Source organism: Pan troglodytes, chromosome 13 (assembly GCF_028858775.2).
Source record: "Pan troglodytes isolate AG18354 chromosome 13, NHGRI_mPanTro3-v2.0_pri, whole genome shotgun sequence".
Lineage (NCBI taxonomy): Eukaryota > Metazoa > Chordata > Mammalia > Primates > Hominidae > Pan > Pan troglodytes.
Genome location: NC_072411.2, coordinates 120,136,405 through 120,151,480, shown reverse-complemented (window position 1 = coordinate 120,151,480; position 15,076 = coordinate 120,136,405). Strand labels below are relative to the sequence as shown.

At 50.7% G+C, this 15,076-nt stretch overlaps 1 protein-coding gene across 22 annotated transcripts in view; it reads left to right on the top strand.

Annotated features, from left to right (window-relative positions):
• The window catches only part of TNS1 (tensin 1), a 213,139-nt gene that overhangs the window by 120,543 nt on the left and 77,520 nt on the right, over positions 1 to 15,076 (top strand). For all 22 annotated transcript variants that reach the window (XM_054680163.2, XM_063791659.1, XM_016950471.4 and 19 more), the window contains 6 exons: positions 4,296 to 4,408; positions 4,838 to 4,898; positions 5,123 to 5,198; positions 5,779 to 5,908; positions 8,528 to 8,593; positions 9,925 to 10,041. In XM_054680163.2, coding sequence (XP_054536138.2) covers positions 4,296 to 4,408; positions 4,838 to 4,898; positions 5,123 to 5,198; positions 5,779 to 5,908; positions 8,528 to 8,593; positions 9,925 to 10,041 — 563 coding nt within the window. The remainder of the gene's footprint in view (positions 1 to 4,295; positions 4,409 to 4,837; positions 4,899 to 5,122; positions 5,199 to 5,778; positions 5,909 to 8,527; positions 8,594 to 9,924; positions 10,042 to 15,076) is intronic.

The following is a 15,076-nucleotide window of genomic DNA, read 5'->3' as shown; positions in this document are numbered from 1 at the left end:
GCCCCTTGCATGTATGTGTGCACTCACTCTATGTGGGGACTAGACTTGTGTACTCACAGGGATGGGATAGCTGTGCCTAGGTGGTGGTGTACCAGGCGCAAGTTCTCAGATGCCAGCCTGCAGTGGTGTGAGCTCAGGCACACAGGAGAGCCCGGGAGCCAGCCTGTGGTGTGTGCCCGCAGATTGGCACAGCACTTGACTCTGAGGCCTGTGCTAGAGAGCAGTGCAACCTTCATGGGGAAGCATGAGTCTGGGGATAAGAAGGCGCTGGTCTAGGAAGGCATGTGCTGTTCTTGGCCCTGGAAGCAGGATTGCTTCAGTGCTTGGATGAGTCTACGGGAGACTGCATCACTGCCCCCTGCTGTGGGAGGTCAGACACTCATGATAAGGGTCACCTTCTGTTGGGAGAGTTTAGACAGTTTTACTGAGAGCTTTCAACCACGTGGTCTCATTGGAGTCTCACAATAGCCCAGGCAGGAAACAGGGCAGGGATGGATTTATTCATTCAGCAAAATTTAAATCATCTACTATGGCTCCAAGCACTGAGATATCTGGGTGAACAGGAAAAAGTCCTTTCGCTTGGTGAGCTGATACCTAATGAGAGAGGTGGACATGAAACAAATAACCATACAAACAAGACAGTGTCAGACAGCAATGAGGCTAGGAAGGAAAGAGGGCACTGCAGACACGAGAACTGATAGGGGAACGGGGCTCTTTTAATAGGGATGGTCAGGGAATACCTCTTAGAGGGGGTGAATTTGAGCCTAAACTGGAATCATGGTGAGCTATCGTGTGATGATCTAGGCAACCCATTTTGCAGATTAGAAGCTGAGCCGAGGGAGGGGGTTTGGCCATGGTCTATAGTGAGTAGTGGCAGAACTGGAAAGTACGTGAAGGCCTAGTAATGCCTGGGCTAGGGCAGTGCCTCCTGGTTGTGTGACCCACTGTCCTGAGGGATCCTGCTCCATGGGTGACATGTTGCTCAAAGACATCTCATGCACAGGAAGGCACAGGCAGCATCAGGGGCAGGAGGTCTCTGGGGGAGGCTGCAGCCAGGATGATGGGAAACCCAAGCCCAAACTGGAGACCTGGATGGTGCGACGCAGGCCCAGCTCTGTTTGCTGCTGGGAGTTGTGGGCCTGCCACCTGCCGTGATGTCAGCACCATTCTGCACACTGGTGACATGGTGCTGAATCCGCCAGGCAAGGGCTTATGGAGCTCAGCTTCTAGTGGATGTTACACATATAAGGAAACAATTCAGATAGTCATGAGAGCTGCAAAGAAAAAGCAAACTATGATGGCTAGAGAGTGATGGGGCTGGAAAGAGGGCTGATTCAAATGGAAGGGCCTTCTGAGAAGGTGACGTGTAACATGAGATCTGGGTGGGGAGAAGGAAGCCTCCAAGTGAATGCACGGGATAAAGGATCCAGAATGAGGGAATAGCACTGACTACAAGGGCCTGGAGGCCAAAGCATCCCATTTGCCTTTTTAGCCCCTGAGCACACTGACTGGGCCAACAAGGGCCTGGAGCTGTGAGTCCTGGAGCTCTCCAGCCTCATCATGCTGAGGGTCCCAACACATGCCCCATCATCCCACCTTGCTTGGCTGGCTAGAACTGTGCTGTCCCAGCTGAGGGCTATTCCCGCCATTGTAATTGGAAGCCCAAGAAGTGAGTGAGTCCTCAGGTAACCCAGCACCTTATAGTTGCACAAAACAGTTGATAGCCAGCCTCAGAGTCAGCAACCAGAAATGGGATGTCTTTATGTGCAGAAAATTCTGGTTAGGGCCCTGGAGACAGCAGCTGTGGATCAACGAGAGTCTTCTCAGGGAAGAAAGAATGATTGGTCAAGCACTGCCTTGTCAGCCTCTGGCTTGCCATGTGTGTCTGCTGACTATAATCACTGTGTGGCCTTTGACCTTGAAGGATAAGGATACTAAGAGAGAAGCATGCTGTTCCAATGGCACAGTGTGGCTTGGAGAGAATGGGTAGAGAGTCACATCTCTGAGTCTGAGTAGTGAAGGCCTGAAGACCAGGGATCAGTGTCACCTCTCAGGAATAGGATTATTTAAGGAATCCCTGGTGTATTAGTCCATTTTCATGCTGCTGATAAAGACATACCCAAGACTGGGCAATTTACAAAAGAAAGAGGTTTAATGGACTCACAGTTCCACGTGGCTGGGGAGGTCTCACAATCATGGCGGAAGGTGAAAGGCAAATCTCACATGGTGACAGACAAGAGAAGAGAGAGGGCCAAGGGAAAGGGGTTTCCCCTCACAAAACCATCAGATCTTGTGAGAATTATTCACTACCACGAGAATAGAATGGGGGAAACCACTCCCATGATTCAATTATCTCTCACTGGGTCCCTCCCACAACACGAGGGAATTATGGGAGCTACAACTCAAGATGAGATTTGGGTGAGGATGCAGCCAAACCATATCACCTCGTGTTCAACATATGCTTGCATAGCAGGCAGTTGGGGCGTGTCTGCCTGGCTCCTGTCTGACACTGCCTCTGCTTGTGGATGGGTCACCTCTCTGAGCCCAGATGTGGAAGTGCAACTGTGGGTTTACTATGCATTTATTGCCACCCTCCTGCCTTCTTGTCAGTGTCACTTGCAGGGAATGGAGCAGATGGAGGAGAGGAGGCCAGGGAAAGAGAGAGGGAGGGGCTTTGCCTGTAGCTCTCTCATTCATTGTCACCCGCCCCCGGACTCATTGTCCCCCGAACACAGACACATCCTGTTGGCGCGATCCAGAGATCTGATAGGAACTGCTATTCCAGGTTTCCGGCTTGAGTAATGGGGCAGGGGCCTGAATAGGAGCGGGTGCTGCCCATCAGATTATCTTACTTGAGTAGTCCGAGGAGGCCCCACCCAAGCCCAGGGACAGAGGCCCACAGGCTTGGAGGTGGGCCAAGGAGCCAAGAGACAGGAGGGGATCTTATCATGGTCATGTGGGCTCTAGTTCCACCCTCTTCAGAGAGCTACTATTGGCTCCTGCAGAGCCTCAGAATACATTCTGATTGGTCTAGCTGACTCAGCTTGTCATTCCATGGCCAATCAGAAAAGGGAAAATGCCGACCAATCGACGCAGAAGGACTGATCTCTATTGGGCAGATGACCGATCTCTAGTTTATTGGGCAGATGCGTTGGAGCCCAGACTTCTTTCCTGCTCTCCCCATCCACTTCCAGCTTTGTGTGTTCTTGCTGTGTGTCTCTGGAGTCCAGTGACCCCTCCTGGACCTTATTTATCCTCTCTGTCTAGAAGGAGAGGGTGTGGGTTAGTCCTTCCATTCTTCCAACAGATCTTTGTTAAAGAACTGGGGGATGTTGGCTGGGTGCGGTGGCTCACACCTGTAATCCCAGCACTTTGGGAGGCCGAGGCAGGCTGATCACCTGAGGTTGGGAGTTCGAGACCAGCCTGACCAACATGGAGAAACCCTGTCTCTACTAAAAATACAAAATTAGCCGGGCATGGTGGCGCATGCCTGTAATCCCAGCTACTCAGGAGGCTGAGGCAGGAGAATCACTTGAACCCGGGAGGCAGAGGTTGCGGTGAGCCGAGATTGTGCCATTGCACTCCAGCCTGGGCAACAAGAGTGAAACTCCATCTCAAAAACAAAAACAAAACAAAAAAATTGGGGGATGTTGACCCTAGAGATAGATACTTATTAGAAGCTAGTTACCTCGAATACCAAGTAAACTCAAGGATACAGAGAGAGGGACTTCATGCACTTTAGTATGATGTAGAGAAAGTGAAGAACTACATTCATTAAAGTCTTGCTCACTATTTGCTAGACTATCACTTGTGGCTACTGGATCTGTGGGCAGAACTGGGGCTGTGAGTATGAGCGCAAGCTTGATTTGAGCTTTGTTTGGGGGTGTGAGGGTGTCAAAGCTGTTTGGTGGTTGGGCCTGCCTTGTGCAGCTAAATGATGCCTGTCAGGGATGTGGGGTGGAAATTTTGGTCCAGCAGGAGATTCTCGGGCTGGGAGTGAAGCAGGAAAGAGATATTCAGGTTGACCACCAGAGGGCGGTGGCGAACTCCAAGTGGGATGCTTGACTTGACCCAGCTCTAGGTCTGGTATACCTGCTCACTCTTCCTACCTAGGGCTCCCAGCAGCAGGCAGGCATGTCTGGGAGGGAGGCCTGGTTGGGGAGGGGGACCATGTTGGTTGGGGAGAGGGTAGAGTAGGTGAGTGGTCTAGGGCAATGTTCTTGGAAAAGAGAGAACAGGGATTACTGCACCAGTACCCACCGCACTCCCTGAAGCTGCTTCTCCCACCGCTACAGGTACGTGCATTACTTCAGTGGCCTGCTCTCCGGCTCCATCAAAATGAACAACAAGCCCTTGTTTCTGCACCACGTGATCATGCACGGCATCCCCAACTTTGAGTCTAAAGGAGGTACCTGCCTTGAGCCCTCTGACCTCCACCCTTGCCAACTCCTCCCTTTCATCTTCCATCTTCTCTAAGAGGCAACCTTGGGTAGTAACAGACAGCCCGAGAGCTGCAGAGTCATAAGGCCTCCATTGGACTCTCAAGTGTATTGCTTCCTAAACTTTTCTAAGCACCAATCTATTTGCAGTGTCTGCTGGCCAATGATGTTGGATGGGCAATGTTTTTATTAATTTAATTTGCTTTACAAGTGAAAAGTTGGTATTTCTTCCCCTTTCTGCTTCCTCTTTTACTCTTTCCTCTTTTCCTCCTTCCCCTTCCTCCCTCATCTTCCCCCATTTCTTCCTTCCTTCCTCTCTTTCTCCCTTCACTGTCTCCTCTGCCCTTCCTGCCTGCCAGTTTCTGCCGTCTTAGCTAACACCCACCCCACTTTTACAGGATGTCGGCCGTTTCTCCGCATCTACCAGGCCATGCAACCTGTGTACACATCTGGCATCTAGTAAGTATTACATGGGCGTGAGAGGCCAGAGATGCCCAAGGCCCAGGGCTAAGGACCAGGTCAGAAGGTTGGGGAGAGGAGAGAATATTCTCAAGAGGGCTGAAAGGACAGAGTCAGAGAGGTTTCCCACTAACCCTGTGGCGTAGGGGCAGCAGGGAGAAAATGCCCCTCCCTCATCTCCCCTCCAGCAGCCCTCTCTTTTTCTGCCCACCTCTCTCCCTTAGCAACATCCCAGGAGACAGCCAGACTAGCGTCTGCATCACCATCGAGCCAGGACTGCTCTTGAAGGGAGACATCTTGGTGAGTGCTGTCCCTCTGTGTCAAGCCCCATCCTTGTTTATTTTCTCTCCCTTCTTTTCTTACTCCTTTCCTGCCTCTTGGGACAAGACAGCTACTCCTCCTGGGCTGCCAGGCTTGGAACCATAGGCTCTCAGGGCTCTTGGAAGACCTTCCAGTCTCACACAGTCTGTGTCTCTCACCCTGGGCTTAGCTGTTGTTCTGGAGCATCTCCAGGGAAATATCACTCAGTGTGAGCTGTTACCTCCTGGCTTCTTATTGGTGACAAGGACTCTCTGAATTCTAGCTTCAGTTCTTCCTGCTGCCATTTAAATCCATCTTACTTTTTGCACTCTGACTTGTATGTAGAAACTTCTTGGGAGGACATTTTTGTCCCCAGAGGCCAAGACTGGCCTCCAATTCTCTGCTGTTCTAGAAGTTTCCCCACAGAACTCTGAGATCCTGTTTGGTGTTGATGAGCTCTCTCTCACCGGGTTTGGGGTGAGCCTTGGGGGCTCAGTCAGCGGAGCTGATAAGGAGGCTCCCTGGGACCTGACCTCCCAGCCTCAGGCCCCTGACTGGTTCTGCCCGTCTTCCCACCCAGCTGAAGTGCTACCACAAGAAGTTCCGAAGCCCAGCCCGAGACGTCATCTTCCGTGTGCAGTTCCACACCTGTGCCATCCATGACCTGGGGGTTGTCTTTGGGAAGGAGGACCTTGATGATGCTTTCAAAGGTGCGCTCCTTGAGTGGAGCTGGGGGTGGGCACCCCTGTGGCAGGGAGAGGAGCTCAGTTTGAGACGATATGGTGGGTATGGGGACCATCTTTTCTGGACCATGTGGTCTGTCTAGTCTCAGGGTGATGGTGGGAGAGAGTTGAGAGAGACTTGGGAGAGAGTTGAGATTGGATGGTCTGGGAATTCCAGTTATTAGTAGAAGTGGAGGTAAACTCCTCCCAGTCCTTGGGCTGTTTTATATCTTGCAGCCTTCTATGACTTTCCCTGTCTCTCCTTCATCTTGTCCTCCCAGTTTGTCACATGTGTCCTACTGACAATCATTTTTTTTTTCAACATTCACTGGGCATCTGCTTTGGGCTAGGATCTGTACCAAGTGCCGGGGATACAAAGTAAAACATGGCATGGTCTCTGCCTTGGTGGAGCTCAAAAATCTTGCTGAGTTGGGAGGCAGACTAGCAGGGGATAATTACCCTGCAGGGCAGAAGAGCAGTAGTGGAGGGGTGTGGCAGCAGCAAGGGGGAACCATTTTCTGAGAGAAGAAGAGGTGGTTGGGAAAGGTTTGGTGTTTGCTTTTGCTTCTTTCTTTTATCCATTGGAAGTTTTATCTATATCACATTAATGCCTAGGACATATAAATACACATTTATTTACCCATCTCTCTCTCCATCCACCAATCCATCCTTACACACATCCATCCATCCATCCATTCATCCATCCGTCTGTCCGTCCATCTGTCCATCCATCCACCTCGCCATCCATCTACGCACCCACCCATTCATCCATCCATTAATCCATCCCTTCATTAATCTATCCATCCATCCACATATTCATTCATCTGCCCACCCATCCATCTATCCATCCATCCATCCATCCATCCATCCATCCATCCACCCACCCACCCACCAAGCATCACTTGTGTGTCTGTATGTGTCGGGCATGTGCTAGACCCTATAGATATGAACAGAAAGAAGTCAGGCCCTACCCTCAGGGAGTTCACAGTTTCCTCAGTGAGAGACACACAAACATGATACTATGAAGTGATGCCTGAAGTGATGGAGACACGCACAGTCGTGATAGGTGTCCCATGGAGCAGATGCCATCCTTGCTGTAACTTCTTTTCCTACATGCAGTGGGCAGTGATCTGTGTCCAGAGTGGGCTCAGGCGGAGAAAGACTGGACCTGGGGCTTGGAGGAGGGTCCAGATCTCCTTAGTGTGGTCTGGCTCATGTAGAAGGGTGTTTCTTTAATGAGCTCTCCTTGCACTGGAGCCAGAAGATGCCATCATAATTACAGTACAGAATGTAAATGATAACAGTCTTAACAAGGAAAAATAAAGGCATAGCTGATAAAATAAATAAGGGATTGGGCAGAAGTTGAGAGAAGGAAGGGTCACAGATTTCCTCCTCTTACATAGTGGGAGTCAGGAGATACCATCGAAAATTGACATATCAATAAATAGAGGCATGGCCAGGCACGGTGGCTCATGCCTGTAATCCCAGCACTTTGGGAGGCCAAGGTGGGAGGATTGCTTGAGGCCAGGAGTTTAAGACTAGGCTGGTAAATATAGTGAGACCCCATCTCTACAAAAAATAAAAAAATTAGCCGGGCATGGTGGCGTGTGCCTGTTATCACAGCTATTCCAGGGGCTGAGGCAGGAGGATCACTTGAGCCCAGGAGTTCAAGGCTGCAGTGAGCTATGATTGCACTGCTGCACTTTGGCCTGGGCAACAGAGTGAGACCTGGTCTCTAAAAAGAGAAAAAGAAATAGAGGCTTAACTATCTTATTTAAAGTTTCAAAGATAATCAATAGCATAAATAAAAACAATAATCTAATCAGATTTAAGAAGACAGGAAGTAGGGGTAGTAGTATAAGTGAACCAAATTATTCATATTAATAGTGGTCAATCCATAGAGGTTATTTAAAATTCATGTCTGGCTGGGTATGGTGGCTCACTCCTGTAGACCCAGCACTTTGGGATGCTGAGGCCGGTGGATTGCTTGAGCCCAGGAGTTTGAGACCAGCCTCAGCAACACAGCAAAACTCCGTCTCCCTAAAAAATACAAAAATGAGCCGGGCGTGGTGGCTTGCACCTGTAGTCCCAGTTACTCTGGAGGCAGAGGTAGGAGGACCACTTTGGCTTGGGAGATTGAGGTTGCAGTGAGCTGTGATCGCACCACTGTACTCCATCTAGGGTGACAGAGCAAGATTCTGTCTCAAAAATATAAATATGCACTCCAGGCTGGGCGACAGAGCGAGACTCCATCTCAAAATAAATAAAATAAAATAAAATAAAATTGGTATCTAGAAATAGTGGCATAAAAATAGTGGCTATTATTTAGAGTCTTAGAGGTAAATTGCTAGTGGAAAAGAAATAGAAATAGTTAGAATCAGTTACCTCATTACCTCAGGCAAGTAGGACAGGGGCTAGAGTGGGCAGGAGACTTAATTTCATTGTATAGATATAATTTCATGTATATATGTATAAATATACATTGATTATTATTATATTATTAACCATGTACATATATGGTATTTTAATATTTTCTAGAAGAAAACTTTTTATGGAATCCTTTTTGGGACTTTTTGCCTATTTTTATTTTTCTTTCTCTTTTTCCAGATGATCGATTTCCAGAGTATGGCAAAGTGGAGTTTGTATTTTCTTATGGGCCAGAGAAAATTCAAGGTATAAGCCAAGTTAGAATTCATTCCCTCACTCCTTCGTTTTATCCTGACCCTATCCCCAGCACCCTTCCACCCCTGGTCTGTTCCACAGTGATCAAGTTATTTTTGAGAGGCAGGCCATCAGTAAAGGATCTGGGTTTCAGAGTGGACCCCTAGCTAAACATGAACCAGTGACTTAATCTCTGGATAATAAAAATAAAAAAGCAGACAGAGAGGCACTGGGTTGGATAAACTGTTCTGGTCCCATTAGGTCATCAGCCTGTTATATTCAGAGACCAAGGTCCTTGGTAGATGGAGGGAGTGGCTGGCGGGCAGGGGGCACACAAAGGTGCTGGATAGATGATGCGTATTTATGAGAACTGAGGTGATTCAACCTGAAGGCTGGTTTAATAATAACCTTGAAGCCTCTAGACTGGTTATAAGTGGAGACCAGTTGTTCACCATCTTATTCGAGAATGGAATGAAAGGAGATGAAGTTAGGTTATGGGCAGAGGGACTCTGGATAGACTAAAGAAAGGACTGCCAAGCCAGGAAGGTAACTCACCCTGACAGACTTGACTAGGAGCTATGCTGTCTTTGAGCCAGGTTTTTAAAAATTTATTTATTTATTTTTATTTGACCTTAAGTTCTGGGATACATGTGCTGAATGTGCAGATTTGTTACGTAGGCATATATGTGCCATGGTGGTTTGCTGCACCTGTCAACCCATCATCTACTTTTAAGCTCTGCATGCATTAGGTGTTTGTCCCAGTGCTAAGCTGGGTTTTCTGTGGATGGCTAGGAGATTCTGCCGTGCCCCCTAGGTTTCTGTCTGGAGTGGAGAGCATTTTAAGAGGGGGCAGGGCCATGCCTGGGATGACCCTTTGGAGGCTTTATGTCCTTTCAATGTCGGGGCTGTGATTTCCCTGCTGTCCCTGATCCCACGTAGCTCATAAGCAGCCTGCCCCCCACCCCCAGGGTCTGACTCTAGGGGCAGACTTTCTAGTCTCTTGGCACTGCCTCAGGAGCCCCAGGGACACAGAAGAAAAAGAGGCAGACACCCAGCCAGGGGTCCTCCCCGCTTTCTTCCAGGGGGTCTTCATTCTTCAGTGCCTGTCCTGATTTACCCCTATGACCTGGCATGAGCCTTTTCAAGAATGTAAGAAACTAGACTCCCAGTTCTCAGTCCAGCTTAAGCCACTGGTCCCGCCCACCACGCTCAAGAAAACGAGAAGTCCCTCAGGGAGCCTCTTTTGGGGAGCTTGTGGGCTTTCTCTGTTTTTCCAGCTGCTGATCTCTTTTCCCTCTCTGCACTGTCTCCCCGACTGCCCCTGCCTTTCCCATCCCACTTAGGCATGGAGCACCTGGAGAACGGGCCGAGCGTGTCTGTGGACTATAACACCTCCGACCCCCTCATCCGCTGGGACTCCTACGACAACTTCAGTGGGCATCGAGATGACGGCATGGAGGGTAGGTGGGACCTAGTGGCTCCCAGCCCCTATCCAAACTGCACAGCCTCTGCTCACATGACCTTGCTTCTCTTGGCCTGCTTTCAAGAGATCTGGGTTCGAGAGGAGGCAGAGGGGAAGTGTGAGGTACCTCTGAGAGCTCACAGTTCACTGGGGGAAGATAAGGCACATATATGAATGTATTAAATAAAAGTGAGGACAGAGCCAAAGAAGGCAGCAAAATGGCCACAAGGGGGTTATTGTGGAAGTGTGTTGCTACAGCCAAGTAAGTTCTGTGGACAGTGAGTTCTCTGGGATTGGCAGGGAGGGATTTTGAGAGCTGGAGTGGTCTGGGAAGGCTCCTTGGAGGATGTGGCCTTGAGTGGAGCTTGAGATACCCCCCACTGTGCTGCAAAAACAGCATTTGTCCCATGTGTATTAAACCCACTGTTGCATTTCTTGAGGCTTGCTGCCTGAGTTCTCTGGGGTCAGAGTACTAGGAACAGAGACACAGGATCTAGGGCCTACAAGCTTTCATCAACAGCCAACAAAAATGTTTGAGAGCTGGGAACAAACTGATAGGCTCTGAAATTTGAAAAGAAAGCAGCAGAATTGAAATTAATACATGTTTAATTTAGCTACAAACCTAACATTATGTCAAATGGTCCACTGCAACTCAGGTCGTCTCTTGAGAGTTCTACATGCACTCTATTTATTTATGTGGTTTATCTGCATATGTGTAAGGAGACGTGGGGCGGGCTCCGAAAGTGAGCATGCCCAGAGCCCAGGAACTCTTGAGATGCCCTGCCTGGGGTTTGGCCACAAGCTTCTTTTCTTGAGTTGGTCGTAGGACTGCAGAATGTTGGAGCTGGGAGGACCTTCGGGAGGGTCCAGCCCATCACCCATCTGTGTTCAGTTGGGGTGACTGAGACCCCTCCCAGAGGCAGAACCTCCTGATTTACCCCCATGACCCAGGATGGCCCTTTCAAGGATGCCAGCAACCAGCGTCTGGCTTCTCCTCGCAGCTGAAGCCAGTCCTGGGTGGGGCTGTGCCATCCTGGGGCCCCTGGGTCCCATGGCAGAGCTAGGTTAGAGATAGGTAGGCCTGGGGGCCTCCCTGTGCCCTCTTTCCTCTACACGGCGCTGTCTTCTGTCTCCTTCTCCAAGGTTTTGGATTTGATGACTCGTCTCTGAAAATCTTTGGGCCTTTTCTTGAATAAAGATTTCTCCTCTGACCTTGGGGTCACCAGAATGAGCACAAGGTTTCAGAGAGAAGTGGGATGAGGGAGGGTGGTTGGACTAGAATTTGGGGACTTACTGAGAGCACATTTTTTTACGTGCAACGTTGAAAAGTGGATGGCCTGTCCTCACACCTGCCTCAGTTCCCAACCCCTTTTCCTCCCCCAGGGGCCCAGCACCCTCGGATTGGCCAAGACACCCCACCAGGCCCCTCTGACCCCCAAGGCTGCTTGCAAAAAGCACTCCTCCATCCCCGGGCGCTGAGCGGCCAAGCAGAAAGCAGAGGCTGGAGCGAATTTGTTCTGAGGTTTCAGTGGCTGCCAGCCTAATTGGTCGTTGTGCTGGGGATGTTTGCATTTTTAACAAGAACATTTGGCAATTGGAAAGAATTTTTACTGTCTCTCCATCTCTCCTTGGTGCACAGTCAATGCGATGATAAATGTAAAAACATTTAGTAAACTATAAAGTGCCAGGCAAATAAAAGGTAAAATAATTAACGGCGAGGAGATGTAGGAAAGACGGGGCTTAGGATGTATTTGGCTGTGGGGGAAGGAAGAAGAGCAGACGGTCAGAGTGGGAGGCAGCCCAGGGACAGCAGAGCCGAGAGCGGCTCCCCCTCTCGGCAGAGGGCCAGCTTCTCAGCCTCCAGACAGGGCCCCTCTGTCCTTGCAGGATGAGCTGACCTTTAACTGACCAAAAGGTCCCGCTGGTTCCATCCCTCTGTCTGAGGGAATGGATTAGAAGGGAAAAAAGGAAGGGCGAGGGGGCAGAAGAGGCAGCCAGGGCCTTCCCTCACCAACCCTCTGTCCCCTCTACCTGCCTGTAGCGGCCTTCATGAGAGGCAGTTAGTATGTGGTTAAGAATGCAGCCTCTGCAGCCAAACTACCTGGCTTCAAATCCTTTGACAAGGTACTGTCTTTGGGGCCTCGGTTTGACCTGCTGTAAAATGGGAATTCAGTCAACAAATCATTTTGAGCCCCTTGTGGGCAGCACGGCCTGAGGAAGGACTGCATGTGGTGTTTTCTTGGGGGTCCGTGACACATTTGTGTCAGCTGTGGCCAGCATGTCAGGCGCCTGCAAGACATGGCTAAGGGAGAAGGCCTGGATTTACCATGCACCAGCCATGGCACCAAGAACTTGGTAGTTGCCATTTCATTTGATGCTCCCAGCCATTCTATGACTCTTATTGTGTCCAAATGGGGAATCTGGAGCACAGAGGGGTTAAGTAACCTGCCCCAGCTTGCCAAGCCAGTCAAGAGCAGATCTGGGTTTCAAGCCACCGCGTTGCCCCCTGTGCTGTCCTGGGTTGGCTGACGTCCCTAGGGGCCTGCTTTGGGCATCTGGTTTTGTGGCAGTACCTGGGTCCCACTAAGCCTAGTACCTCTCTGGCTGCTACCTCTCACCCATGGACAGAGAAAGTCAACCCATCCTGACTGTTAGGAAGAGGGAGGGTTAGGCGAGGGGGGTGTGCTGGAGTGTGGCACCCCGGAGGCCATTGGGCTTGCCCTGAGGCAGGCGTTCAGCAAGACTTCAGTGCAGGCAACAGCTGAGCCCCCGGCCCCACCCACAGAGAAGAGTGTGGGCCGCTCACTCAGGAATGCTTCTGATGAGTGGCAGGCCTCTCGAAATAGGTAGAGGGAAGGGTGTCCAAGGTGACCTGGGGCCATTTCTGAAAGTGGCCCCCTGCCTACCTCTTCTATTTCAGGCCCACTGCGGGAGGGTGATAGTAGAGGCCAGACCATTCCCTCTGGAGCCCACCAGGAGACTTGGAGGAGGGGGGCAGGGAGCACCCAGCCAGGCAGTCAGCAGCAGATGTCATCTCTGGCCTGCATCCTCTCGTGTGGCCTGTGTCCCCACCTTGCCCTCTCCTGGCAATGAGGCATGGCCAGCACCAGGCTCAGAGCTCCTGGTCCCCCAGGAGGCCCTCCTGCTGCCCCTGACTTAACCATCATCTTAGGAACTGCTCTGCATTTAACCCTTTCCTCACTGCCTGCAGCCCCCCAACCCAGCTCCAAGTTCAAGTTTACAGCTTGCAGCACTGTGACACTTAGAGCCCTCTCCCGAATTCTGTTGAATTTCTGTTCTCTGAAGGCTGACTTCTCAGGCTTAGGTGACTGGGCTAGTCATAAAACCCGAGAAGGAGGGGGCCTGCCAAAGGGGCAGGAAACCCCGAAGTATGGACCCTCCTTGGCATTAGCTCAGCTCAGCCTGTACCAACCCCATTTCCTGGATGAAGACCCCAGAAGTAGGCAGAGGTTAGCAATCTTGTCCAGGGTCATGAGACAAGATGTGGAGTTGATATTGGAATCCAAATCCCTTTCTACCTCCCTTGGAGCTCAGCTTAACAGCACCCCAGAACTCATACCCATAATCCTTCAGGTGGCTCCTTCAGGATGGTTGTCCCATTTCTGAAGCCCTAATGATGACAGGGGCTCACTACCACAAAGGGAAGCCCGTTTATGGTGGGACGGGTCCAGCTGTGTCTCTGTGTAGCAAACTAAGGCTGTGGTGGAGACTTTGGGCTCACCTGCTCCTGGGCCAGGAGGAGGGGGGCGTGATGAGGGTGAAGAATCAAAGGGAAGCTCAATAATAAAGACCCTCGGACTGGACGAAGTTCTCTGTTGTGGGACAGTGGCTGGGAGGAGAGTGCCTGCCATCTTGGGGACCCTTTACTCCCAGAGCAGTGCCTTCTGGTGAATCCCATGCCTGAAGTATTATTAATCTGCTCTGGCAGCCACAGCAAAGCACCACAGACCCAGGGGCTTGTTCAACAGAAATGAATTTTCTCATAGTTCTGGAGGCTACAAGTCTGAGATCCAGATTTCAGCAGGGTTGGTTTCTCCTGAGACCTCTCTCCTTGGCTTGGAGATGCTGTCTTCTCCCTGTGTCTTCACATCATCTTCCCTCTGCTTGTATTCTTATCCTCATCTCTTCTTATAAAGACACCAGACGTATTGGAGTAGGGCTCACCCTAATGATCTCTTTTCACCTTAATTGCCTCTTTAAAGGCTGTATCTCCAAATACAGTGGCATACTGAGCTGCTGGGGGTTAGGATTGCAAAATAGGAATCTGAATGGGGGAACAGTTCAGCTCGTCACACCTGAGAAGGAGTTTTCTGGGTCACATGTATTTGGATGCCCCAGGCCTTTGATCCTGAGTGGGGGGAAGGAAAGGTCAAGGACGGGTGGTGGGGAGAGGTCTGGTTCCCTCCTTGCAGGCACCTCTGCCTCTCTCCAGTTAGATCTGGAGCCTGCCAGCTCAGTGCTCTGGCTAACACCAGTTGTGCAGCCTCCAGAAGCCCCATTAGCAACTTGGCCTGAGTTCTGACGCCCCGTGCCCAGATTCCAGGTCCCCATGGGTAGGGGTGGCGCTGTGTTTTTGCCTCTGCTGTATAAAGCAGGCTCCAAATTCCTCCATAGTGTTCCGGGGCAAGCCTTCTCGGAAGCAAGCCCTGAACCAAGGGATGTGGACTGCCCTCTGCCTCTGAGAAGCCTGCAGGCTGACCAGGCCTGGGTTCCTCCCTGCCTTCTCATCCACCCCCCACCTTTCTGTGACTTCCTTGGACATCAGTTGTTTAGAGTTTCTCTTGACTCAACAGAGAGGATGGGAACAGGGGTTGGGCAAGTGAGGGGTGCTCTCAGAAAGTAGATTTCTCAGGGATAAAGGACAGGGTGACTCAGGGGAATGACAAACCTCCCAGCCTGGCTGACAAGGGTGAGGGGCTGGTGTCCACCCCACTTCTGGGTCTCTCCTGGTTGGCGCCCATCAGTCTTTCCCTTGTTTCCATGGACAATCCCACCAGAACCGGGGGCTGGTG